A 26,022-nucleotide genomic window follows, 5' to 3' on the forward strand; every position below is an offset into this window, starting at 1 on the left:
TGTGTACAAAAAATCAAGTTTAGGTGGATTACAGTGTGAGAGGCAACACAGTGAAGCTTCTAGAAGACGATGTGCATTTCATGGCCTCAGGGTTGGGAATGGCTTCTCCCCCCCCACATATATTTTATTATTTTTTAATGAAATATAATTGATATAACATTAGTTTCAGGTGTACAACATACTGATTTGGTATTTATATATACTGCAGTATATTGCAAATAGTTATCACAATAAGTTAACATCCATTTCCATATACACTTACAAATTTATTTTTCTCGTGATGAAATTTTTTTTTTTTAAGTAGGCTCCATGTGCAGCCTGGAGCCCAACATGGGGCTTGAACTCATGACCCTAAGATCAAGACCTGAGCTGTAACCAAGAGTCTGATGCTTAACCAGCTGAACCATTCAGGTGCCCCTTATGGTGAAAACTTTTAAGATTTCTCTTAGCAACTTTCACATAGGGAATACAGGATTGACTATAGTCACCAGGCTGTATAGGGAATGGTTTCTTAAAAAAGACAGAGAAGGCATTAGATAGAAAGAAAAAGTGATAAATTTGTATACATTTAAAATTGATAATGTCTGTTTATGAGAAGATACCATTTAGAAAATGGAAAGGCCAGCAATAGAGCAGTTCTTTCTTTTTTAAAGTTTTTTATTTTAATGCCAGTATAGTGAACATACAGTGTTATATCAGTTTCAGGGGTACAGTGTGGTGATTCAATACAATATAGGAATTCAAGAGTCTGTTTCTTGGTTTGTCTCTTTTATTTTCCTTTGCTTGTTTGTTTTCTTTCTTAAATTCCACCTGTGAGTGAAACCATATGGTATTTGTCTTTCTCTGACTCTTTAGCTCCATCCATGTCATTGCAGATGGCAAGATTTCATTCTTTTTTATGGCTGAGTAGTACTCCAGTGTGTGTGTGTGTGTGTGTGTGTGTGTGTTCTTTATCCATTCATCTGTCATTGGACCCTTGGGCTGCTTTCATAATTTGACTATTGTAGATAATGCTACAATAAACGTCGGGGTCCATGTGTCCCTTTGAATTAGTGTTTGTATATTCTTTGGGTAAATACCCAGTAGTGTGATTGCTGGATCCTAGGGTAGCTCTATTTTTAACTTTTTGAGGAACCTCCATGCTGTTTTTTCAAGTGGCTGCACCAGCTTGCACTCCCACCAACAGTGCAGGGGTTTCTCCACACCTTTCTCTACACCCTCACCAACACTTGTTTCTTGTGTTGTTGATTTTGGCCTTTCTACCAGGTGTGAAGTGATTTCTCATTGTAGTTTTAATTTGCATTTTCCTTTTTTTTTTTTTTTTTTTAAGATTTTATTTATTTGAGAGAGGATAAGAGAGAGCACGAGAGTGGGGAGGGTCAGGGGTAGAAGTAGACTCCCTGCTGAGCAGGGAGCCCGGAGCAGGACTCGATCTTGGGACTTCAAGACCAGTTCCAAAGGCAGTTGCTTAACTGACTGAGCCACTCACATGCCCCTTGATTTGCATTTTCCTGGCAAGGGGAGCAGTAGGCTTCCCACTGAGCCAAGGATCCCGATGTGGGATTCAGTCCCAGGACTCTGGGATCAGGACCTGAGCTGAAGGTAGATGCTTAACTGACAGCCACTCAGGCGTCCCCAAATTTTCCTAATGTTCTCTACAATTGTTTGTGTTTCTGTGGTGTTGGTTATTATTTATCTCCTTTCTTCAGTGATTTTGTTTGAGTCCTTTCTCTCTCTCCTTATGGTTCTGGCTAGAGATTTATCAATTTTGCTGTCTTTTCAAAGAAACCGCTCCTGGTTTCATTGATCACTTCTGTTGCTTTTTAGTTTCTGTATCATTTGTATCTGCTCTAATTTTTATTATTTCCTTCCTTTTGCTGGTTTGGGGTCTTGTTGTTCTTTTCCTAGCTCCTTCAGGAGTAAGGCTAAGTTGTGTATTTGAGTTTTTTCTTGCTTCTTGAGGTGGGCCTGTATTGCTATGAACTTCCCTCTTAGAACTGCTTTTGCTCTGTCCCAAAAGTTTTGGACTATCGTGTTTTCATTTTCATATGTTTCCATGTAATTTTTGATTTCCAAAGTAGGAGCGATTTCTAACACATGATGAATCTTAATATCACAGTCTTGAGCATAAAAGGCCAAACTCAGAGGAATATAGGCTGTGGGCTTTCATTTCTGTAAAGTTTAGAAACAAGCAAAATTCACAAGGAATGAATACTTAGGTGGTAAAACTCTAAGGAAAAGCAAGTATTTGTCTTTATTACTATGAAAGCAGGACAGAAGTTGGGCCTTGTCTACAGGGATATTTGTTTCACAATTTCATTAAATTGCCTCTTTGTTTTGTGTACTTTATGTTTTTCAATAAGGTAAACAGTTTTAAAAAATGGACTGATTTGTGCCTTTTTGATAGCTTATTTGTTTTTTTTTTAAAGATTTTATTTATTATTTATTTGACAGAGAGAAATCACAAGTAGGCAGAGAGGCAGGCAGAGAGAGAGAGGAGGAAGCAGGCTCCCTGCTGAGCAGAGAGCCCGATGCGGGACTCGATCCCAGGACCCTGAGATCATGACCTGAGCCGAAGGCAGCGGCTTAACCACTGAGCCACCCAGGCGCCCTTGATAGCTTGATTTGTATAAGAAGATATTCTTAGGTTTCCAAAAAACTGTTTTCTCCTGGTATTTGGAAATTTTTTATTTTTTAATTTTTATTTAAAGATTTTACTTTTAAGTAATTTGTGTACCCAAGATCAAGAGTCATGTGCTTCACCGACAGAGCTAGCGGGGTGCCCCTGGGAATCTTAATGTTTGCAAACAGGTCACATTGACTGGGTCCAGATTGAGAGTAGTTTCACATAGAAACCCCTCAGAGTTCTAGCTCTGTTTGTTTTAACACAACAGAAGATACGAATCCGTATCAAAGTGGGAATTAAGTTTGGTGTCTCTCTGCCTTTCACTGTCGTCAAAGCTCTGACATAAACACCTGCATCTTCTGATGGTTTATTGTTTCTCTTATTCTCCTTATTAACAAGCAACAATGTCTTCACATCAGTTTTACTGATGCTCCTCTCTCAAAAATCTTGTGACAGAATTGGTTTTGAATATTTCTAAATAACTTTGTTCATGCAAACAAGGTAAACTACCTGAAAGGTTATGTACAATCAGAATTATAAATGAAGTTTCAAATACTTATGTAACAGAGAATTAAAAGGCCCATCCGAAAGTTAGGAGGTAAAGAAGAGTCAGCACTAAGACCTCAAGTCCGAGGCTATATCCTCGCCTGTGCTCTCCTTTCTGCCCCTCACGTCTAATGGGCGTTGGAGGTGAGGTTCGTGGAGAGGGTGTAATTACGCTGGAAGGATGGAAAACACTGAGGATGAGAAATACTGAACGAATGAGTCTGGGCAAGATCAAGCAAGGGTTCTCTGCCGCCTACAGTTCCAGAAAGAAACTGAAGAAGTGGGGGAAGAAATTAAAATATAAATATTAATGAGCCTTAAAACTAAAAAAATATATATTTTAACAAGACTTATGTGGGATGCATTTATATAACTTGAGTCTGGAGTAAGGTGCATTGGGGGCAGTGGGACCTCGACTGTGCCGGGTCGGGATTGGTCTGTACATTGTGTCCGTGTGCGTAAATGTGCTCAGGAACATGTCTTGAAACTTCGAGGAATCAGCATAGGGAGAGGAATTAGGGTAATTTTGAAGGAGTATGGTCAGTTAGTTGAGTGGAAATGCATAGGTAAAAAACTCAGTGGCATTTACAAGGAGCATAAGTGATGGTAGGAAGGAAGAAGAGGGACCACACATGGGTGTAAATATCGAGTATGATCAAGCCAGGGAGTCCTGCCTGAGATTGATCTCGAGATTAACAAAGGGATTTTTGCCTTGCTCAGAGAGAGGCGGAATTCTGTTCTCTGTAAACACTTGTAAATTTCTTGGTTTTATGTTTTGTCATTATCCCTTAAGACATGTTTCTTTACTTTCTGAATTTTTATTAGGGGTTGTGCATTCACGATGGTACCTGGAAGTCTGCAGTTTATGGTTTTGCAGATCAGAGTAATTTGAAAAAACTGCGAAATGAGTCAAATCTGAAACCTGTCCCAATTGTTGGTTCAAAATTGAAAAGAAGGTATATTAACTTAAAATCTATTCTTTTTTTATTTTAAGATTTTATTTATTTATTTGAGAGAGAATGAAAAAGCATGAGCAGGGGGAGGGGCAGTGAGAGGGGGGAGGCAGGGAGCGGGGGAGGGGCGGGCAGAAGAGAGAGGGAGGAGCGGACCCCCCACTGAGCAAGGAGCCTGACTTGGGACTTGATCCCAGGACCCTGAGATCCTGACCTGAGCCGAAGGCAGATGCCCAACCCACTAAGCCACTCAGGCACCCCAAAATCCATTCTTTAGCATATCAGGTCTAAGTAAATTGCTGTTGGTGTGGTTATTAATAAAGTCTGCCACTTAGAAAAGCCTGAGACTGTTTTGTAGTGAATACAGGATTGTCTTCCTAGCTAAATATAGTATGATTAATACATTATTCTAAGCTTAAGTACTTCATATATGATAATATATTTGCATTCTGGGAGAAAATGAATTTTATGCCTTTTTTTTTTTTAAAGATCTCATTTATTTATTTGACAGAGAGAGATCACAAGTAGGCAGAGAGGCAGGCAGAGAGAGAGAGAGAGAGGGAAGCAGGCTCCCTGCTGAGCAGAGAGCCCGATGCGGGACTCAATCCCAGGACCCTGAGATCATGACCTGAGCCGAAGGCAGCGGCTTAACCCACTGAGCCACCCAGGCGCCCGAATTTTATGCCTTTTTACTATCATTATCAAAATCAAACATCAGTTAATTTTGTGCTGTAAAACCACCATTTTAATAAGTGTCATGATCTAATGTAGATTATCTATTTTTTTAAAGATTTTATTTATTTGACACACAGTGAGAGAGGGAACACAAGCAGGGAGAGTGGGAGAGGCAGAAGCAGGCTTCTTGTAGAGCGGGGAGCCCCAATGCGGGACTCGATCCCAGGACCCTGGGATCATGACCTGAGCTGAAGGCAGATGCTTAATGTTTGAGCCACCCAGGCGCCCTAGATTGTCTATTAATAGCACTTTTATGTGAGAACTCTAAACTCATACTAGGGTTTGGCTGTTGAAATGGGTGTACTGTCTGGGGAGATTGATGGGGTCGCAAGCCCCTGCTGTGAGGAACTCTGCTCTGTCCCACTCATTTGTTTGGTGTAGGTGTGGGGAGCACAGGACACGTAGATAAATTGTAATTGAGAGCAGATCTGCCATCTTTGTTGTCATTACTGCCTCAAGAAAAGCTACATTTTTTATTCAGAAATTTACAGAGTTCACTGTAAGTGAAGAAAAGGCAGCATATTCTTGGGTCTGCGGGTCTGTCTTGCAGGTGGCCGATTTCTTACTGCAGAGAACTGAACAGCTACTCCATTCCCTTCTTGGGATCAGACGTGTCCGTTGTGAGGCGGACTCAGCGCTACTTGTTCGAGAATTTGGAGCAGTCACCTGTAAGTGCATATGATTTAATTTTTAATGAAGAGTGTACTGTTCATTATCATTCCCATACCTGTTTAATGTAGGATTATTATGTTTGCAAAGCAAAAAAAAGAACAGGCTAAATAATGCAGGGTTCAGTTTCTGAAAGTGTAAGAATCGGTAGGGTAAAGCATTTTGCTTTCATGGGGGAGGAGGTAGCTTTCCCCATAACTCAGGTCTGGCAGCTGCATACCTTGTTGATGAAACAGAAGAGCAGCGAATTTAGTGCAGGGAACGCTGGTGTCCTAAACACGCAACAACCCTTCCTGAGAGTTTTGGCCGCTAGGATACTCTGTTGGCGGGTGAGATGTCTGGGTTTTCCTCCTTGTGACCTCCAGCCTCTGGAGTAACATCTTTCTCCTTTTGGTCTGGGAAGTAATTGCTCCCGTTTCTGAGACTTGAAGAGGAAACTGTGTTCCTCAAAAAGTTGAAAATAGAGCTACTCTGCGACCCAGGAATCGCACTACTGGGTATTTACCCTAAAGAAGGGGCACCTCACCCCAATGTTTACAGCAGCAGTGTCCACAATAGCCGAACTATAGAAAAAGCCCAGATGTCCACTGACATATGAATAGATGTGGTATATATGTACAATGGAATACTATGCAGCCACCAAAAGAATGAAATCTTGGCATTTGCAACAACATGGATGAAACTAGAGGGTATTATGTTAAGTGAAATAATCAATCGGAGAAAGACAACTGTCATGATCTCGTATGTGGAAACAAAACAGGATCATGGGAGAAGGGAGGGGAAAAAAAATGAAACAAGATGAAACCAGAGAGAGAGATACACCATAAGGGACTCTTAATCATGGGAGACAAAATGAGGGTTGTTGGAGGGAGTGTGTTGGGGGCTGAGGTAACTTGGTGGCGGACAGTAAGGAGGGCATGTATTGTAAAGAGTCCTGAGTATTATATACGATGATGCATCGCTGACTCCTACCTCTGAAGCTAATAGTATATTATATGTTAATTCATTGAATTTAAGTTAAAAAATGAAAGGAAAAAAAAAAGGACCAAAACTAAAGCATGCCACAGGGGGGAAAAGAGAGGAAACTGTATCTCAATTTAAAAGATTATTTTCTCGGGGCGCCTGGGTGGCTCAGTGGGTTAAAGCCTCTGCCTTCGGCTCAGGTCATGATCTCAGGGTCCTGGGATCGAGTCCCGCATGGGGCTCTCTGCTCAGCAGGGAGCCTGCTTCCTCCTCTCTCTCTCTGCCTGCCTCTCTGCCTACTTGTGATCTGTCTCTGTCAAATAAATAAATAAAATATTTAAAAAAAAAATAAAAAAAATATAAGATTATTTTCTCATAGAAGAGGTTGTAGTTAGAATAATGTATAATCACTACGTTTAGGTACATTGTTGTGTGCTTTTTATGTATGGATCAAGGGGACATTTGTGTTCAGGTCAGGGAAGCTAATTACCACTTATAATAATTTATTTTAAAAATGGGCTCCCAATGTCTGGTTTCTGAACAAGATTTTAGAACATAAACGGCTTTTGCTCACTGTTTATGGCCACAGAGGAAGTTGTAAGTAGCTTACATTCTTGTATTACGTTGTCTGCAGAAGTTGGGGGTAACATTCTGACTTTACGCCCTCATCTAGGTCCAGTACGCCGCCTACATGACGGTGGGAGGCATCACTTCTGTCATTAAGCTGATGTTTGCGGGACTTTTCTTTTTATTCTTTGTGAAGTTTGGCATTGGGAGGCAGCTTCTCATAAAAGTAAGTGGTATTTTTATGAAACTAGGTCTTTAGAAGTATTTTCCACAAATTTAAAAAAAAAAATCACTGAAGGTTTTTAATTTTTTTTTTTTTTTTTTTAGTTCCCATGGCTCTTCTCCTTTGGTTACTTTTCAAAACAAGGTCCGACGCAAAAACAGGTAACCCTTTCTTTTGTATACAGCTCTTAAATGATTTTCTTTATTTCATTTTTACTTTTCCTCAGCACACTTACTGGAAGGTAAAACTTGCAGCACTTACTGTGCTTCAGATGTGCTTTTATGTTCTTTACATAAATTAGGTGACTCAGTCTTTTCATACACTCTTGAAGTGGGTAGGCTCTCCTCTTGACCAAAGAGGAGCCTGAGCCCAGAGGCTAAGTAACTTGCCCAAAGTCCTACAGCGAGTACTTAGCCAAGCCGGGGTGAGAACCCAGTCGTCTGATTCCAAACTTTTATTCTTCTGACGTCACAGAGATCTCAGAAATGTTTAGCCTTCCTTTTTCTCCTCCATACCTCCTCCTCCCCAGCGCTTCCCCAGCGCTTCCCTTCCCGTTCTGCACACGCTGGTGCCTCCTCCCCCCATGCCAGTTCCTCCCTCCTTCCCCCTATGTGGTTCACAGACAGCCCACCCCCCCACCCCCCTTCCGGTCAGGCCTGGGTCCTGAGCTCCATCTGCTCGCCCCGGGCACCACCAGGAGCTGCCCTCCCTTCCCCGACAGCGAGGATGGGCGTGAGACGAATGCCTGCTTCCCCCTCTCACTGGAACTTGGAACTTGAGCACCATTTGCTGATGCTGTCGCTTTGAATTAGCGATCTCTCCATCTCCTCATGGGCTTTCCTCGCCGTCTACCCCGCCCCCTGCAGTTTCCGCTCCTGCCTCACTGGTGGGGTTGAGCACGTGGGTGGTGCGCCCAGCCGAGTCCTGCTCTCCGGCCTGTGGCTGCTGCTCTTGTCTCCACCTTCTCCGCGGCTCAGGGAAGGACTCTGGACAAGACAAATCCCGCCACCTGTGCTCTTTAAAGATCGAGCCCTTCTTGTGTGGCAGGTGTGGAGCTAAGTGCTTTACATCGCATTTAGTCCTCCCGGGGTCATATACGTGAAGGTATTAGCCGCTCCCTCCAGCTGAGGAAGTCCGCAGAGCAGGTGTTACCTGCCTGAGTTCGTGTGCTTGAGTGCGTGGACCTGAGGACCATACCGGCCTGAGCCTCACCTTTCCTGCTGACTTCCTCGTGGTGTCCCCTGCCATCCTCCCCCACCTCTCCTTGTCTGTGCACATGCCGGCCCAGAGAGGAGTCCTCGGCCCTCCTTCGCCCTGTTTTTCCCTTGGTAGAGTCGATGTTTGTCTTCATTCTGCTAAATGTTTTGAATGCTGTGGGTCCCTATTCAGTCTGATATCTCTGACATTATTGTCCTTGAAATACTCGCTCCCTTGGCTTCTGAGACCATTTCTCTTCCAGGTGCCCGCTCTCTTCCTTCCCTCCACTGTCCCCGGGCTGTCTCCGCAGTGTTCTCAGCAGACCCGCTTAGATCGGCTGCTTGTCCACCTGTTTTCTGGTCCTCTTGACCCAGATGTCCCTCGGGCACTTGAAATTGCACACATCATGAATCTGAACGTCTTTCCCTGAAACTTCTTTCTCCTCTTCGTTTTCCATCTCGATTGGTGGCGCTGTCATCTGCCCAGTCACGAATGTAGGCATCATTCGAGATTTTTCTACAAACCCATCATACGCACCTTAGCTCAGGCTCTTGTCCCTCTCTTTTTCCTCTCTTCCTGAAATTGTGGTAAAATGCACGTAACATGAAAGGTACCATCTTAGCCACTTGTGCGCATTCGGTGGTATCCGCGCGTCTCACAGTGACAGCACTCGTTCTGCATGAACTCACGTTGGTCTGCAGCAGTTGCATGACCGTGCAGGCATCCCAGCCGTCTGGCTGCAGAACTTTTCCTCTCGCAGCATTGAAACTCTGTCCCCAGTAAACAATAACTCGCCTTTCTCCTCTTTCCCCAGCCTCTGGCCACCATCATTCTCCTGTCTGTGAGTGTGTCCTCTCAGACAGTATTTGTCCTTCTGTGACTGGCGTGTGTCACGGAGCATGATATCCTCAAGGTTCCATGTCGTAGCAGGTGTCAGACTTCATACCTTTTTAAGGCTAAATAGTAGTGATTCCTTTTCACACACTCATACCCACCCACCACACACGCACAGACACCCACACCTCCCATACGTACGGCCCCCATCTCCGGCCATGGATGCTTGGGTTTCTTCCCCCTTTCGGCTGTCTTGAGCGGTGCTGCTGTGAACTTGGCTGTGCAGATACACCTGCAGGATCCTCCTGTCAGTACCTTGGGGTAAAGAGATTTCCAGTGGGAAATCTCTTTGTAATTTTTTGAGGAGCCACCAGATGCTCCCACGGCTCCAGGCCGTGGGACGTGTTTTTAAGGTGCTGTCCGTCTGGAGTCCCCAGGCTAAGAACCGTCCGCGCTCACTCCTCTTCCTCAGCCTCCCCCAGCACCAGCCGGGCGTGGATTGATTTTTTGTCTGGTGCTTAACGCATGATAGGATGTTCTGGCCGATTAGTGATGTTTTCATCTATTGAAAATGTCTCCTGTGAAGTAGAGTAATAGGTTTTACCAGGTTCGGGGAGGAAGTGGTGTGTTCCTGACATAAGGCCTGTGCTTCCTTCTCAGATTGATGCCGCGTCATTTACACTGACGTTCTTTGGTCAAGGATACGGCCAAGGCTTTAGTCCCGAGAAGAACAAACCAAATATGAGAATTTGTACTCAGGTGAAAGGACCAGGTATTTCACATATGACTTAAGAATGCTACAGAGTTTTACATTGTCTTAAGGCAGAAAGCAGTATTGTGAGGTTTTTTTTCTTAAAGCTTCATTGTTTTAGAGATAAACTTGCACAAATTATTTTATTAAATGATTAAATCAATACATTAGTAATCTAATTATTTATTAAATAATTCTCCCAGAAGTTATGTGAAGTTTGTTCTGTTTTTTATCCCCATATATATATATGTATATATATAAATTATTCCATTGAAGGAAGGATTGAAATTGTTACAGTCTAATTTTATTAGTAATTCTGAGTGGCATATTTTAATATTAATAAGAAAAGGGGCTGGTTGACATTTATGCTCATACTCAAGGTTCACTTTAAAGCAGTGAAATTTTAACATAAAGCTGTGGGCCAGGTGAACACACTGACATTGTTTGTAGAATGTTTGCATCCATGTGTATTTTTCTGGAGTAGGTAAAGGCTTTTGATGGGTAGTTGAAAGGATTGGTCACCCAAAAAAGCTCAAGAACTTTTGGTGTGTGAATTTTACAGAACTCTACAGAGACAGTCCTACGTGTGAATTCTAGTATAATTGTCATTTAATTACCATCACCTCTGATAGATGAGAGGGGGTCTGTTTTGCAGTTTCGATCAAGCCAGATGGCAAAGGTACTTTGTATCTTGCCTTCTCAGATTCTCACCAGGCTTTTTAAGATAAATTCACCATATTTTTATGATTTGGCAGAATTGTAAACACTAAAGTTCCATTTGCTTTTAGACTTCTTTTAAAGCTACTTCTTAAGTTGGACTTCTGTTACTCAGTTGTTTTTCTTAAAGAAATGGAATCTTTTTTTTTAAGTGGAGCCTGTTGTGTGGATAGAGAAACAAGGAATTAGGCTCATTGGCTTCAGTTGCTTCCCAGAGGCCACGCAGGGGCTTGAGCTGTGGACCATGGCAGTTCTGGGTGCTCCTGGCCCAGCCGCTGCTGACTTCAAGTCTGTGCCTCGGTGTCCTCCCCTGTAAAATGGGGATTAAAAAAATGGGATTAATGTCATGTAATTGCTGGGAGAATTAAGTATGGTTAATAAAATTAAAGCACTGGGCACCTGGGTGGCTCAGTGGATTAAGCTGCTGCCTTTGGCTCAGGTCATGATCTCGGGGACCTGGGATAGAGTCCCACATCGGGTTCTCTGCTCAGCAGGGAGCCTGCTTCCCTTCCTCTCTCTCTGCCTGCCTCTCTGCCTACTTGTGATCTCTCTCTGTCAAATAAATAAATAAAATCTTTTAAAAAATAAAATAATAAAATAAAATAAAATTAAAGCACTAACAGTCCTAACTTAATAACTACTGTATGAATATTATTAGTTTTAAGTGAACAGAGTTTTTGAGAAAATTCTGTATATCTAGAGTGAGCTATCAAATCAACCGTTTGATTTTTGGGTGTTGTCAAATGCATACTTCATTAACAGTTTGCTTTGATCGCCTGTCTTCTGCAGAGGCTGGCTATGTGGCCACCTCCATAGCCATGGTCCAGGCAGCCATGACTCTTCTGAATGATATCTCGGATCTTCCGAAGACGTGAGTCTGGTTTTCTTCTAATTCGAAGATGTCATTTTCATCTATGTTATATTTTAGCTTATTTTCAGTTTTCAGACATTGAGTCTGCACATAAGCATTTTCAGTACCTCTGATCCAAAGATAGGGGCAAATTAAAATTGTGAGAGGACAGTTTCTGACTGGCCTCTGAGAACAATGCAGAGATAAATAGAGAAGTTTCAGGGTTATGTAGGCTGGCTTTCCTTCCTTGTAAAAGTAGTGCAGGGCAGGAGTCAGCTACCCAGAGAAGGTTCCTGTTGTTAAATAGTCTTGTCAGGAGCCTCTTGCCAGCGCTGATGGCGCCCAGCCGGCAGTGGGAAGCCCTGATGCCAGTGGGAACTGATGCATGGCATCTTGGCGAGATGATTATCAAGTGGACTCAGTTACTAGAGTGTTTAGCTGTTACTATAAAAGTAGGCCAACTTTACAGAGTAAAGTCCAGGCTTACAGGCTTAGAAACAAATAAATGTAGCCATGACCTGAAACAATGTTCAGTGACATAAAAATGGTATAAAGTGAAGCCTAATTAAATTTTTCCAAATAATTCTACAGTTGACCCCTGCATGGTTGAAAACGCATGTGTAACGTTTTAACTCCCCCAAGTTTAACGAATAGCTTACTGTTGACATAGGTATTATGTGCTATATTCTTAAAGTAAGCTAGAGAAATGAAAATGTTAAATCATAAGAAAAAATACATTTATAGTACTGTAAAGAAGTAACATATAAGTGGACCCATGCAGTTCAAATGCATGTTGTTTGAGTCAGCTGTATACCCTTTGAAAATATTTAGCACTTTATAAATATTAGTCATTAGATTTTTTTAAAAACTTCTTTTTCTTCTATGTTAAGTCTTATTTATGTTGCCTAAATTTATTTCACTCAGGTCCCTTTTCATCCTCCTGAATCTGAGGATTGCCTTTACTGACAGCAGTGGTCCCTTAGGCTGATGACCCTCAGTGTCCCCCTCAAACACTCAGCAGTCCACAGAGACAATCCCCCTGGGAGCTGAGCCCTTCTGGATGGGTTTGCTGAGGGCTAGTTTCCTCCTGGCTTATAGCTCCTTTGCTCATTTGACTGATTTCGAGAAAGGAACCCAAACTAGTGTGTATGGAATGAAGGTTTTCCAGAATGAAGGTTTTCTCTGCATGGCTTGCTGGCCAGGCCTCCAGCGAATCTCACCGCCCCCCCCAGGAGAGGGCTAGAGCTTGCTTTGTGCGGGGATTGACCTTGTTCTCGTTTTACAGGGGTGGGGTCTTCACTCCCGGAGCAGCCTTCTCCAGAACAAAGCTGATTGACAGACTCAACCAGCGCGGCATTGAATTTAGTGTCATCAGCAGCTCTGAAGTCTAAACCGTTGAAGAATTACCTGAAGGCATAAAGTGCATGAATTAACGGCCTTTTTTAATTTGAAATTTGAAATTCTTCTCTATCCTGTCTGACTGTATGTGAAAAAGATTTGTCACATCTAAAATACGTACACATTAAAAAGCAGGAAATTGTACTAGCTTCCCTAAATTTCAAATCTTAGCTGATTTTGTGATTTTATTGCTTCTGAGAGAGAAGTAATCTTTGAATTTTTCATTGAAGAATTCATGGTCAGTTTTTAAACATGAGCTGGCGGATCAGAGGCGGGGGTGGGCGTCTCCCTCTGTGCTGCTGACAAGTCCTGGATGAGGCGGTCAGGCCGATGGTCACAGGGGGCAGGGAGAGCCACTCCCTTCTGCTATGACGCTGAATGGGACCTCACCTACGGAGTTTCTCTATATACTCTTTGGCCCTTTGCCAAATGAAACTGTTTTTTGCTATTTTAGCCTACTTTTTCACCCATCGACACTGACTTTTTGACTCTTACCTAAGTTGAATAATAAACAGTTGTCACTGGAACAGTGGCTTTGTGTTTGGACCTGTGTAGGTATTTGAGTTGGGCTCTGACCTGGGTACTGCTAGTAATTGGGCCTGTTGTTTCTTTTCTACAGTTCTGTACCTGTGATTGGTTTTAAAGATCTAGCTGGCCAGTTTCTGTGGATTTGCACTGCCTGACCGGAACTGTTCTCTCATTTATTATTTGTATTTTATTTTTTTTCCAAGATTTTATTTACTTATTTGACAGAGATCACAAGTAGGCAGAGAGGTAGGAGGCGGGGGGAAGCAGGTTCCCTGCTGAGCAGAGAGCCCAATGTGGGGCTCGAGGCCAGGACCCCGGGATCATGACCTGAGCTGAAGGCAGAGGCTTAACCCACTGAGCCACTGAGGCACCCCTATTGTATTTTAACTAGGTTTTCCACTGAAGCCCTAAAATAAGGCAAAGGAATTTCCTTTTTGTAATAAGCATATAATAAACACATACATTGTCTTCTGTGCTATTCATGACATAAAGAGGACAGCCACTGCCTTTATGAAATTTCTACTCTTCAGAGAGAAGCACGACATGGACAGGAACCTGATTCGTGTGGAGGGACCCTTCTGAGCGGGGCCCTAGCTTGAAGAGGGAGGTTTGTGGTGGTGGTGTTGGGGTCTCGCCCATCCTATTCCCGGCCTGGTTGGGAATTAGTTTCAGCTGTGGCCTCATTGGTGGGCCCTTAGGAAAGGTCTTATCCTCTCTAAAATCAGGGAGGTGTGCAGGAGCAGCAGATCTCACGACGAGCCACAGGGCGGAATCCTAATACACCAGTGGGTTCCGTGGAGGTCTGCAGGTTGGAGCTGAGGCCTGGATGGTTTAGAGGTGCATTTGGGGGTTAGTGGATATGGCCACAGACCGCATCATGTTCTTTGCAGCTTGGCAGTGTGTGCCGAGTGGCTCTAAGGTGGACACTGGCGTGTATACATCTGTGTACAAGCGTGTCTCGTCTAGACGTTCCTTGTAACCCACAAGCCTCCTCTAGCTGCTCCTTTGCCGAAAGTACACATCCTTTCTGCAGTTATTTCTGCAAATTGTTAGAAAACTTTGAGGCTCAGTCTAAGGGGTAGAAGCCTTTCCTGGTTCCTGGGGCCTCCCTGCTGGCCTGCCTCGCCGACAGGCTCCTGAGGACACCATGAGGCCTCACAGACCCCAGGCCCCTCCGCTGTCCCCACATGGAGCTCCACACTCGGGCTGCAAGCTTGCAGGTTGTTTTTTAGTTGATGTGTGTACTAGTCCCGCACCTGAGCTGCAGGAAAAACCCAAGCCTCCCTGATACAGCCTTTGGGCCCCATCCTTAAGCAGAAATCACCAGATTCCCTGCCTTCCTAGCTAGCCTGTCCTGCCAGTGGAGTTCCGGTGACCTCCTGTATATCCCCTAACATCACACTTCAGGGCAAAGACTTGGCCTGTTGCCCCTGTTTCCTCCATCCTGGTTTCTTGCGGGAATCAGCCGTCCCCCCATCCCCCCCCCATTCTGCTGCACGAATGCCCTCTCCAGAGGCAGCCCCCGCCCCCCTCCCCGAGTCCTGGGGAGGCCTGATTCGTTTATCCGTTCATGCCTCAACCTGGAGACAACTGAGCCAAACTCCTGGAAACCTAACGAAGGACGGGAGCTGCCACGTGGTGGCTCGCGGGGCCTTGCTGTGAGTACAACAGCCGTCCGGGTCAGGGCTCTCTGCAGCCTTTCCCAGAGCCGCCTGTGCCCGGTGACCCTCTGTGGGGCTGGCAGGCAGCTCCATGTGGAGCCAAGACTGACTGATCCCCTGCAGATCTCGCTCTCTGCCTCGGCCCCTGCCCCACCACCACCCTGCCCCACCCCGGGCCCCATGGCGCGAGCTGCCCAGCTGCTGGCCTGAGGGATGTTTCGCAGATCGACTCAACGAGGCCGAGTTAGAGCCGGAGCAAGGCTGCAAAGTGAGGGTTTGAAACCACTGTTTGTATCCAGGTCTGACAGCAAGAAATTGATCAAAATAGCTTTATTTGAATTTTCAAGCTGTTTACTATAAAGGTATCAATGCTTCAGTGTGCCAGGCCCTGTTCTGAGTGCTTTATAGTCTTTAATATAATTCTAAAGATTTTATTTATTTGCTTGAGAGAGAGAGAGAGAGAGGGTATCAGCAGAGGGAGGGGCAGAGAGAGAAGCAGCCCCCTCCCCCAGCAGGGAGCCAGACCCAGGGCTCCATCCCACGACCCTGGGATCATGACTGGAGCTGAATGCAGACACCTGACCAACGGAGCCCCCCAGGCGCCCCTGTATTTGTCATTCTCGTTAGCCACCCGCAGTCACTACTGTTGTCTATATTAGGGAATGGGAGGCTTATCGAGGGGAAGGCACTTGCCTCCAGCTGCAGTGGGGAAGTGACTGATTGAACAGGATTCAGCTGGAGACAGGCCCGTTCCCAGCTCACCTTCACCCTGGGTTCGTTTTTACAGGGTTTGGAATCAAACTGAAGGCCGGAAACTGTCTGAGAAATGGGTTGGGTATGTTGAGTGCCCAGCTCAGCGGAGGGCCAAGTTCATCAAGCTCCCAGGCCGCCCCAGCGAGCGGCAGGCGCAGCGCAGGTGCTCTGGGTCAGCGGCCCACGCTAGCCGGGGTGCAGCAAGCCGGCTCTCTTCTCTCTCACTATGCGAGCAACATCGCTTTTCAGTCTCCACAAGCTGGATTCCAGCAGCTCCCCGAAGTCCTTTAGCCTTTGCGACTGTTGGTGCACAAACGGTCGGAGCAATCCATCGTCATCCTGAAAATAAAGGGGAAAAAAAGGACAGTAGCCTCACGTGACGAGAGTGAAAATGCGTGTGGACTGAGTGGGGTCCCAGGACGTTCTCCCAGCGCGGCGGCTGAGAGCTGCTGGCAGACGCGCATGTCACCCAGGAGCACCCTGTCCCCAGGAAGGTGCTGCGAACGGGGAGCCGCGCTGAGCTGACGCCGCTTTCTCGGGTTGGAAGGATCTGTGTTCCTCCAGTACTGGTCGGCCAAGGACTGTGCGGAGCTGGCGGTTCTCCCGTGGGCGGGGGAAGCTGGGCTGCCGAGTCCCCCACCCCAGGTAAGCAGGTGCCGGAGAAGAGGCTGCAGGGGTGCGGGTGGGCTGGAGGGGGACGGTGCTGAGACGCGCGCGGGCACCCAGGCCGTCCCTGAGCGTCTTCTCAGTTTCTGCCTCCAGGATCACTCGTGAAATGGCTGCTAGGTACCTTGGCCATTTTCTCCAGTGTGTTTTCTGACCACAACTTTCTCTTGAAGGACAATGTTTATATATTCGCAGTGAGAAGTAATACAAACAGGCTGTGGCTTCTTTTTAGCTTTTCACCTAAAAGCTTTTCTTTCTTTTCTATTATGAGATAAACACACAAATGAGTACCTGTAATGTGTTAGAGTGAATACACCTGCCCCAGAAAGCACCTGCCTCTCGAGCCCCCCCCCCTCCCCCCCTCCACCAGGCATAACCACTAGCCTGTTGACTTTAAGCATTAACTTGCCGCCTGGAATGCAGCCCTCAACAGTCTATTTTGCCTGTTTCTTGACCATTTATGCGATCCTACTGGGTGTTGCCTTTTGTGATTTACGGGTCAGTTCGGTCCGGGCTGAGATGCCCCGTGTGGCTGGGGGGCTGGAGTTTGTTTTCCCAGCAGGATGGTGTTCCTCGGCGAGGAGGGCGTGCACTGGGATGTTTCCAGTTTGGGGCTCCTTCTCGGGTGGAAGGCAGATGGTATGAACAGCCAATGTGTGTAGGCCCGGGTTTCTCTAGGGTTTTCCAGCCACTTCCTCACTGAACCACAGAATAGGAAATGATTTGTGTGACTGTTTCCTCAATTCTCTCAAGAATGGTGTATATAATGAGTACTGTTCTGGACACGTAGGAGAGAAGTGAATTCATTCCGTATGTTGAATGTCTTGCGAGATGGTTCTCAAACTTCAAGACCGAGCCACCTGGAGGGCTGGTTAAAGCGCAGACCCCAGAGCTGCACCCCAGGGGTCTGGTTCAGGAGAGCTGGCAGGGCCCTCAGTTTGTATTTCTAAGACCCCTGATGATTCTGGAGCTGCTGGGCTGGGACCACACTTCAAGAACCTCTGCTTCAGGGCACCAGGGCTGAATCCTCTGCAGGACCAGTGAACTCCCTGGAGGACAGTGGCAGGTTTCTGGGGACGGTGTAGCTTCAACTTTTTTAGGGTAAATGGCAAAAAAATGCTTTAAGTGGCCATTCCGATTTCCATTCTTTCCAGACGGTCGCCACAACTCGAGCTTTTGAGATTTTAAAATTTTGCCCGTACAGTTGGGTTTATGGTACGGTTTCATTGTGGTTTCAGGTAGTGTTTCCCAAACCTCTAATGACATTAAGCACTTTTTTGTATATTTATTAACTTTTTTGGTTCTTTTGTGAAGTTCCTGTTTAGGTTTTTTGACCACTTTTTTTTTTCCCCCTGCTGGGCTGTTTATCCTTTTGATATGTAGTTCCTGACTCTGGATATTAGTTCGCTATAGGTTAAATGTGTTATAAATAACCCTTCCGAACTTCTTTTGGCTTTGTTTGGGTATCTGGGCCCAAGTTTACCATATTAATGTCGGTGCGTCCATCACTGTTTGTCCTGTCATGTCCCACCATGAGCTCATGGTTGTGTCCAGGCTCTTACCGTCCATGATTGGGTCCTCAGTTGTCACCGGTAAGACTCCGGTTTCGTTTTTGCTTGTAGGTATTCTTAATTTTAGCACCGTTTGTTGAAAAATCCATCCTCTCCACGACCACTGCGTCTCATCCGTCATCTCTCAAGTCCCCAGTCCTGAGTGAATCTGTTTCTGGGTCTTCTGTCCTTCTCCTCTGGTCACCTTATCTGATTGGGACCGAGATGTTACCATGTGTTACAGTAGCATTAAAACAGACCTTGGTGTCAGGTGGGGCCAGTCTTCCTACGATGTTTTGGGGTCTTGGTCTTGGCTATTCTTCACTTTTTTTGATTCCATCTAAATGACAGAATCATCTTGTCAGACCCCATTACATTTGATTGGGATTACACGGACTCTCAGGGAGCTGTGACAGATTTACAAGAACAAATCAGCCCAACCATGCAGACACGGCATGTTTCGTCCTTTATTTACATCTTTAACGTCTCTCAAGTGAGTTTCAAAATGCTCTCCATGGAAGTCTATAGTTTTGTGTTAGTTGTAAGCCTGAGTACTTTATATATCTGATACAGTTATAAATGGCATCTTCTATACAAGGTAGTTCTGTTTGATGCTGTTACATTCAAATGCAGTTAATTTTTAAATATTGATTTTCTTTCCAGCAACTTTGTAATTCCAATAGTTAATTTCTAGAGTCTTCTGGATTTTTAATTTACAGAAACATGTCATCTGGGAATAAAAACAGAGGCAGCCTGGGGTAATAGGAAGGATATAGACTGTGGAGTGGCCCTGGCTGGGTTTGGAGGTTGGGCCTGCTACTTAGCTAGTTGTGTATCTTCACACAAGTTACTTAACCCTTCTTGTGCCTTAGGGCCCTGAACTGTAAAATAAGGCTAATCCTGGTTCCTACTGCAAGGGGTTATTGTAGAATTGAGTTAGTAACTCTAAAGCACTTAGTAAATACTGTAGAAATATGTGCTATTGTTCCTATAATTTTGTTTCCCCCTTTTCAATCTTTCTACCTTGTATTTCTTGCTTTGTGGTGCTGGCAAGAGCCTCAAGTCCAGTGGGAAACAGATACTTCTGATTGGTGGCATTTCGGACTTCTTCCTGATGCAACACAGAGAACATTCAGGATTTGCCACTCTGCCTCATGCTTGCTCTGTGTTTAAGATGGCCTTTATAAAATTCAGGAATGCACATTTTATTCCTAATATGCTAAGACTTTTTTACCATGATAAGATGCTGAATTTTATCACAGGCTTTTTCTGAATCTATTGAAGTAGTCATGGTTTTTCTGCCACAGTATCTTACTTGGTTTATAACAATAGCCCCATTTGCATTTCGGGAATGCTTTGCTAATCACAAAGTCAAAGAATGCCCGGATGTCCCACGATGTCCCAGGATGGCTGCCCAGGGGAGCCGTGGCCACTCCGTTCAGGTGTCCACCTCCCTCCCCTCCCCCCTCCTCCCCAAGCTCAGGCAGTGCAGTTCCCTCAAATGCCTGAATTTAATGGAGAAAGTCTCCTTCTGCTCCCGGGCTTCTGGTTACTTACGGGAGGTTTATAATGTTTCAGTCTGAGAAACTGTCCTCTCGCCGCGTTCATGCTTTGGTAGAAGACCTTCAGGGCCATGGCCAGCTCCCTGTCCGAGCCGGCTCGCTGGGCAGACACGTGAGGACTGTCCCCGGCTGCGGGCAGCTGTGCTGGCATTGGAGGGACCTTCAGGGTATCTGATGGCTTACGTGCTGAGATAGTGAGAAAAGACAGTATTTGTTTAATCGTCTGTTCCTCCAAGTGCCTGCACTTGTGTTTTGACGGCATTCCCCAGCAGCAGTTACCCAGCATCGCTGAGACCCTCCAAAGAGACCTTACCCGGCAGAAGTGGGGGGAAGTTCTGCATTTTTTAATGAAATAAGATCTAGTTCAACTCATTAAAGAGTAAATTTCTTAGAGGAGCACCTGGTGGCTCGGTAAGTTAAGCCTCTGCCTTCAGCTCAGGTCATGATCTCAGGGTCGTGGGATCGAGTCCCACATCAGGCTCCCTGCTGGGCGAGGAGTCTGCTTCTCCCCTGCCTCTGCCTGCTGCTCTGCCTACTTGTGCTCTCTCCCTCTCTCTCTGACAAATAAATACATACAATCTTTTTTTTTTTTTAAGTGAATTTCTTAGAAATACAAACACACCTCTCAGATGTAGAAGTTTAAAAAGTAAACAGCCAGGACTTGGATCGTCTCTTACCTGGTTTGGCAGAAGCAACTTTCTGGAGTGAGTGTTTGAGCAGCACATTTTCCTCTCTCAAGGCTCTGTTGACGTTTCTGAGCAGTTCCGTCTCCTGTTCTAACTTGAGCAACTTCATATAAAGTTCTGATATCTGATTTGAGGTGGTCTACAAAAAACATGTCCATTTAGCCTTTGGCTGGCTTGTTTGCATATCTTTTAGGACTGCCAATTATACTATCAGGACACAACTAGTTGGTGGTGGGGGGTGGTAGAAAGCAGGGTTTAAGACCCTCAACCACAGGAGGAAATCAAGAAAACACTTGTTAAGTGGAAGGAACTCTGCTGATCCCTCAACAGCTGTCCCCTGGGATTTCTTTGTCATCTGCTTTGTCTACCTGAATGCCACCTGAATGTGCCCACCTGGCTTGTATCCATCACTGTGGAAATTTTCTTGGTGTCCACCATGATGTGGCCTTCACTTGTGACCATGACATCTGGCTGAGAGGAGCTCAGTTGGGCACAGCCTTCTGAAATGTGGGAAAGATACCGTCCAGGAAAGAAACTCCCCCTCTCGGTCCCCAGTGTCACGTGAAGAGATTTAAACTGTATAACCAGTGAACCTGAGCCCAGGGACCTAGGAGAAGATGGCTCTTGGCTATTAAGACCTTGACTCCCGCCCTCTCCCTCCGTCCCTCAGTAGCCCCAGAAACACGTGGTGGCTGATGGAAGGATGCACCGCGCCGAAGAGGAAGTAAGCGGGGTACCTTGCAGACCCCATAACTCGACAACGAGAGCGTTTGTTTGTAAATAGTTCAGAAACTCCTGAGATGCATTTAAGGCTGTAAATTGGACAGTTTCTTCTATTTGAGGATTCACAGTTTTCCATACAGGCTTGGTATAGAAAGTGCTTGAAAGATCATAAATTCTGTACCTGAAAGAACAGAAAACACCATTTAAAACCAGAAGGAACACATTTCTAAAGAAAAGGATCACATGAGCCGAAGAGCGATGGTCTGGATCGGTCAGTCGATCCAAGATGACCAGCAACTGCCCGTCACGAGTGTCGCCCCCAACGTCTCAGCTACTTATCATGGGAAGCACCGCTACATGGAGGGTATTAGGTGTCTAACAAAAAGGAAATGGATAAACACTTCGATAAATACTTTCTACTTATAAAAATGTTCATTTTCCATGTGAGGTGGTGGTTGGGTTTTTGTCCTTCAAAACTTCCCTTGATCACTTAAAATCCTTTCAGCCTAATTAAGCCTATCTGGTGTTTCCGCCATATTGCGATACAGTCCTTCTGTTTCCAACTCAAAAAAACAAAAATAAAAACAAAGCAAAACAAAAAACAAACCCAAACTATCTCATATAGATAAAACAGCTTTACTGGATATTCTTTCAGACAAAAATCTGTGAGTCCGGCTTCAATCATTCTTCTCAGCACACGTGGCTTACTGTCCAACAACCTTGAAGGAAATGGAACTTCCACTAAACAGATGAGGAAATACTCATGTTGGGGCTGGGCAAGGAGAAACTGAAGAAAATTTCATGGTACACTCGTATTTGACCCCTGAGGCAAGACTCCCTCCCACCAGGGCCCACGAGTGGGTAGTGTGTGCGCATGGCTCCGCGGGGCAGGCCGGTACCCTATCTGGACACCCCGCTCGGCGCGCTCCTTGAGCCACTTGATGCCGAGACACCGCACGAGGCCAATCTGGAAGTCCATCCTCTTGCCCAGCAGCTCCAAAGGGTCCATAACCACATCCTCGTCACCACATGCTCTGCAAATAGAGGAGAACATGGACCATGGGTTAGCCGGGGCCCAACCTGTTTGGATTGTGTGGTCAAAGGGGACAATTGAGACTCCTCAAGAGATGGCCCGTGTCTCTGAAGAAAAGACAGGGGATGTTACCAGCTGTGGAATTCGTTCATTCAATAGACACTCAAGGAGTTCACAGCCTTCTTGAGGAGGAGACAGCAATGTATCCACTTCATGCAATAAATGCGCTAACCCTGGAGACCTAGGTAGGTCCCCACTGGGAGAAAGGGGCTGCTACCCAGGGAAAGCCGTCCGGCCACCCAAAGGCAGCCTCTCGAGGTGCCACTTTCCTTGGTGGACGCTTCACAGACCAGAGCCAACTCCAGGCCTACAAGTTTGCAAATTTGGACTTTCCAACAGGGGCCATTTCTCCCACCAAACTCACAAAGACTAAAGCCTAGAAACTAGAATCCTGCTTTATTAACTTGCCGTGAGAGCAACCCAGCAGCCCAGAACCAACCAGCAAACCAGTAGCCCGAGGTAGCCCAGAGACCAGAAAGTGTCATAGAGTCGCAAGAAAGACAATCGATGGTCAGCTCGGTCCCCGGGTCACAGGACCTTGCAGCCTCTCACCCCCTTTCTGAGCCTGTTGCCTCTTCAGAAAGACAAAAAGGCTGCCATGGGTACCCAAGGGGACCGAGCCCCCAGACCAGAGCCCCTGACTGCCAGCCTCTTCTCTTAGGATTGCTAAGAGACTTGGGCTTTTGTGAAAACTGCCTGAACTGCCTCTGGCCTGAAGAGAGAAAGAGAGGAGGCTCCCCAGAGGGAGGCGGAGAGACAATACAGCAGAGTTAAAGCAAAGCCCATCCCCACAGAAGGTCGAATAACCACCCGGAATGAGGCCAGGCTGGGGAACAAAGGCACCTCAGTGTCCACCTTGAGAAAAGAAACAAAAAAATGATTGGATCCTATGCCCTGGATGGAGAAGGGATGAGCTGGAAAACCAGCTTTCCCTTCCGGCTCTAAGGCCTCCTCACTGGGCTCTGGAAAATTCCAGGTCAGCCGATTTGACCGCCATGGCAAAAATCCAATTAGCTTTGGCTTGGCCAAGTTGTGGCTGCGTGAGCTCCTCGGGACACCGAGCTGACCACCTCCTGGGAGAGCTCAGGCATGCTGTGAGCCCTCTGCTGGGCACACCCAGGACCAGGGAAGAGGCAGACACCCACTGTCCCCCCGGGGAGCAGGGCGTCACGTGGACGTGCAGCACGGCCTCCTCCGTCCCGTCGCAGTTGAGGAAGTCCACCTGCTCCTCGAGCCTCATGCAGTAGGCGAGGGGCTGGAGCCACACGTGAGCCGAGCCCAGGTGCACGGCCTCGACGGGGTCCCAGAAAGGGTCATCTTCCCGAGCCACGTGGCTGGCTTCCCCCTCCAGGAAGCGCTGGTAAAGTTCCTCCATTAGGAATTTCCTATTGATAAACTTGGCTTTCGACCAGATCCACACCTGGAAACACACGGATGAGTCAAGGGTGTCTGACTTCACCTCCCTCATGTGGCCTGCGCTTGGGGTACCCAGGACCATACCACGCTCTCCACACACTTTGTCCACATTCACTCCTGACCCGTCAGTTCAGCATCCTCGAGTTGCTGGAACTGAACAACTCCAAGGAGATGACGAAGAGTGGAGGCGACAGGCCCTCCCAGGAGGAATGGAGGTTTGAGGCTCGTGGTTCGCGGAAGAATGGCCCTCCAGGATGTCCGCGTCCCAGTCTCGGGAACCTGCCCGTGTGTTACCTCGTCTGGCAAAGGGAAGTCGATGCAGGGGGAGTCAAGATTACTTATCAGCTGACCTTCAAGTTGGGAGATTCGCTTGGGTTATCCACGTGGGCCCCGTGTAATCACATGGACCTTAAATGTGGAAGGAGGAGGCAGAAGAGGAGTTGGAGAGACCGTGGCCGGAGCTGGGTCAGGGAGATGCCACGTGGCTGACTTTGGAAATGGAGCATGATGGCCATGAGCCTGGGAAAGGAGGGGCCTCTAGAAGCTTGAAGAAGGAAGGAAACATTGTCCTCAAGCCTCCAGAAAGCAAAATAGCTCTGCCAGTGCCTTGGTTTTCATTCCGGGGGGCCTGGGCTGGGCGTCTGGGCTACAGAATAATAAGGTGATAAAAGTGTGAGCTCACGCCCCTGAGAGAGCGTGCCCCTGAGAGAGTGCCACTGTCTGTCTCCTCACTGGGTGAGGGACACGGCTGCTGAGAGGACAGAAGCCTAAGATGCAGAGCGGGGAGAGGGCATGCAAGTGAGATGGAATGTTCTGGACCATAAACGTCCCATCAGAAGTGGTTACCGGGTAAACCGAGCAACCCCTTGTCTGAGCACTTGGAAACAACTCAACAGACACATCGTTCTCTGAGTGTAAGGTGTCTTCAAAAGAAAGAACATCTTCCGGACCCTAAAAGACTTCTTTCTTTTCTTGTCTGCCTCGAGTGCAGTGAGGAACAGCCCCGCCCTCTGAGCGTCAGCGAAGCTCTGCAGGACTAGAGGGGGTGACCGTGGACACAGACACCCTGGCTGGAAGCTTTTGCCTGGGAGCTCCTGAAAAGTGAGTGCAGCTGGCCTTTCCAGTGGAGACTTCCCTCTCCCCCCATGGCCCTGGCTGGCCCCTGTGTTGGACCCCCGAGAGCTGCACTGGGGGTGTGCGAGGGGCCGACGTCCCGCCTGCAGTTCTGGACTGAGTGTTAGGTCCCCCCACATCCGTACATTGAAACCCAAACCCGGGTGTGATGGGATGAGGAAGCAGAGCCTGGGGGAGGTGACTGGCCCAGGAGGGTGGGCCCCTCACGAATGGAATCAGCGCCTGATGAAGCAGGCCCCAGAGCCCTCCCAGGCCCAGAATGCCACGTGAGGACCCAGCGAGAAGGTGTCTGCTCTGGCCCATGAAGCCATCCTTCACCAGATACCAGATCCGCCCCTGCCACGATCTTGGGCTTCCAGCCTCCAGAGCTGTGAGATTTGTGACGCAAAGGGACAGGGACATGTCTCGCTTCTCTCCTCACCCCAGGGGGTACAGAGGAGGCCACCGCAGTGTTGGGTCAGAGGCAGAGACAGAAAAGAACAGAAAAATGTCTCAGAAGTTCAGGCTCTGGCCTGGGTGGCTCAGTGGGTTGAAGCCTCTGCCTTTGGCTCAGGTCATGATCCCAGGGTCCTGGGATCGAGCCCCGCACCGGGATCTCTGCTCCTCAGGAAGCCTGCTTCCCTTCCTCTCTCTCTCTCTCTGCCTGCTTCTCTGCCTACTTGTGATCTCTGTCTGTCAAATAAATAAAATCTTTAAAAAAAAAAAAAAAAGTTCAGCTCCTGTCTGGCCTGGCTCAGGTCGGCTCCATGGGCCCTCCCAACCGGTGGGGACTCCGTGACCCTGGTGCCCGGCAGGAAACACACTCATGGGTCCCTGAGTATCCATTTATAACTCTTTTCCTGTGACATTATACAATTTTAAGAGGATTTTGACAACTTTGGGGGAATGAGCAGAAGGGTGAGACCCAGAGGAGGACCAGCTCGTTGCTTGGTAGGGTAGATCACCCAGTGATGGTTGGTCCCTTCCACCAGTGGCACGTTTGCCAACTCTGGCTGCCCACCCAGACGCCCCTGGAGCATTTGGGGCTCGTCTAGAGAGACTAGGAGAGCGCGTTGGGCTGGGGCCAGAGGTCCCGGGGTTGCTCTGAGGGCAGAAATACGTAATAGACACCAACAGAGCTCCCCAGTCTTTTCTGTTGGGCAGAGAGAAAGGCAAGGGGTCATAGGTACCTGAAGGGGACCCTCCTGGCAGTGAGCAAAGGCAACCATGGGAAAGGATCAG

At 46.8% G+C, this 26,022-nt stretch overlaps 2 protein-coding genes across 2 annotated transcripts in view; one reads left to right on the forward strand and one right to left on the reverse strand.

Moving 5' to 3' along the window:
* SCCPDH (saccharopine dehydrogenase (putative)) overlaps positions 1-13,556 on the forward strand; it is a 32,727-nt gene extending 19,171 nt beyond the window's left edge. The window contains exons 6-12 of the mRNA XM_059412572.1: positions 3,998-4,128; positions 5,411-5,528; positions 7,166-7,285; positions 7,387-7,443; positions 9,974-10,085; positions 11,571-11,652; positions 12,917-13,556. Coding sequence (XP_059268555.1) covers positions 3,998-4,128; positions 5,411-5,528; positions 7,166-7,285; positions 7,387-7,443; positions 9,974-10,085; positions 11,571-11,652; positions 12,917-13,022 — 726 coding nt within the window. The 3' untranslated portion in view covers positions 13,023-13,556. The remainder of the gene's footprint in view (positions 1-3,997; positions 4,129-5,410; positions 5,529-7,165; positions 7,286-7,386; positions 7,444-9,973; positions 10,086-11,570; positions 11,653-12,916) is intronic.
* Positions 13,557-15,618: 2,062 nt separating this feature from the next.
* LOC132025394 (kinesin-like protein KIF28P) overlaps positions 15,619-26,022 on the reverse strand; it is a 60,248-nt gene continuing 49,844 nt past the window's right edge. The window contains exons 15-21 of the mRNA XM_059412580.1: positions 23,397-23,671; positions 22,058-22,192; positions 21,173-21,339; positions 20,829-20,935; positions 20,427-20,574; positions 19,745-19,935; positions 15,619-16,310 (exon numbers count right to left, since the gene is read on the reverse strand). Coding sequence (XP_059268563.1) covers positions 16,158-16,310; positions 19,745-19,935; positions 20,427-20,574; positions 20,829-20,935; positions 21,173-21,339; positions 22,058-22,192; positions 23,397-23,671 — 1,176 coding nt within the window. The 3' untranslated portion in view covers positions 15,619-16,157. The remainder of the gene's footprint in view (positions 16,311-19,744; positions 19,936-20,426; positions 20,575-20,828; positions 20,936-21,172; positions 21,340-22,057; positions 22,193-23,396; positions 23,672-26,022) is intronic.

Source organism: Mustela nigripes, chromosome 10 (genome assembly GCF_022355385.1).
Source record: "Mustela nigripes isolate SB6536 chromosome 10, MUSNIG.SB6536, whole genome shotgun sequence".
NCBI classification, from domain to species: Eukaryota; Metazoa; Chordata; class Mammalia; order Carnivora; family Mustelidae; genus Mustela; species Mustela nigripes.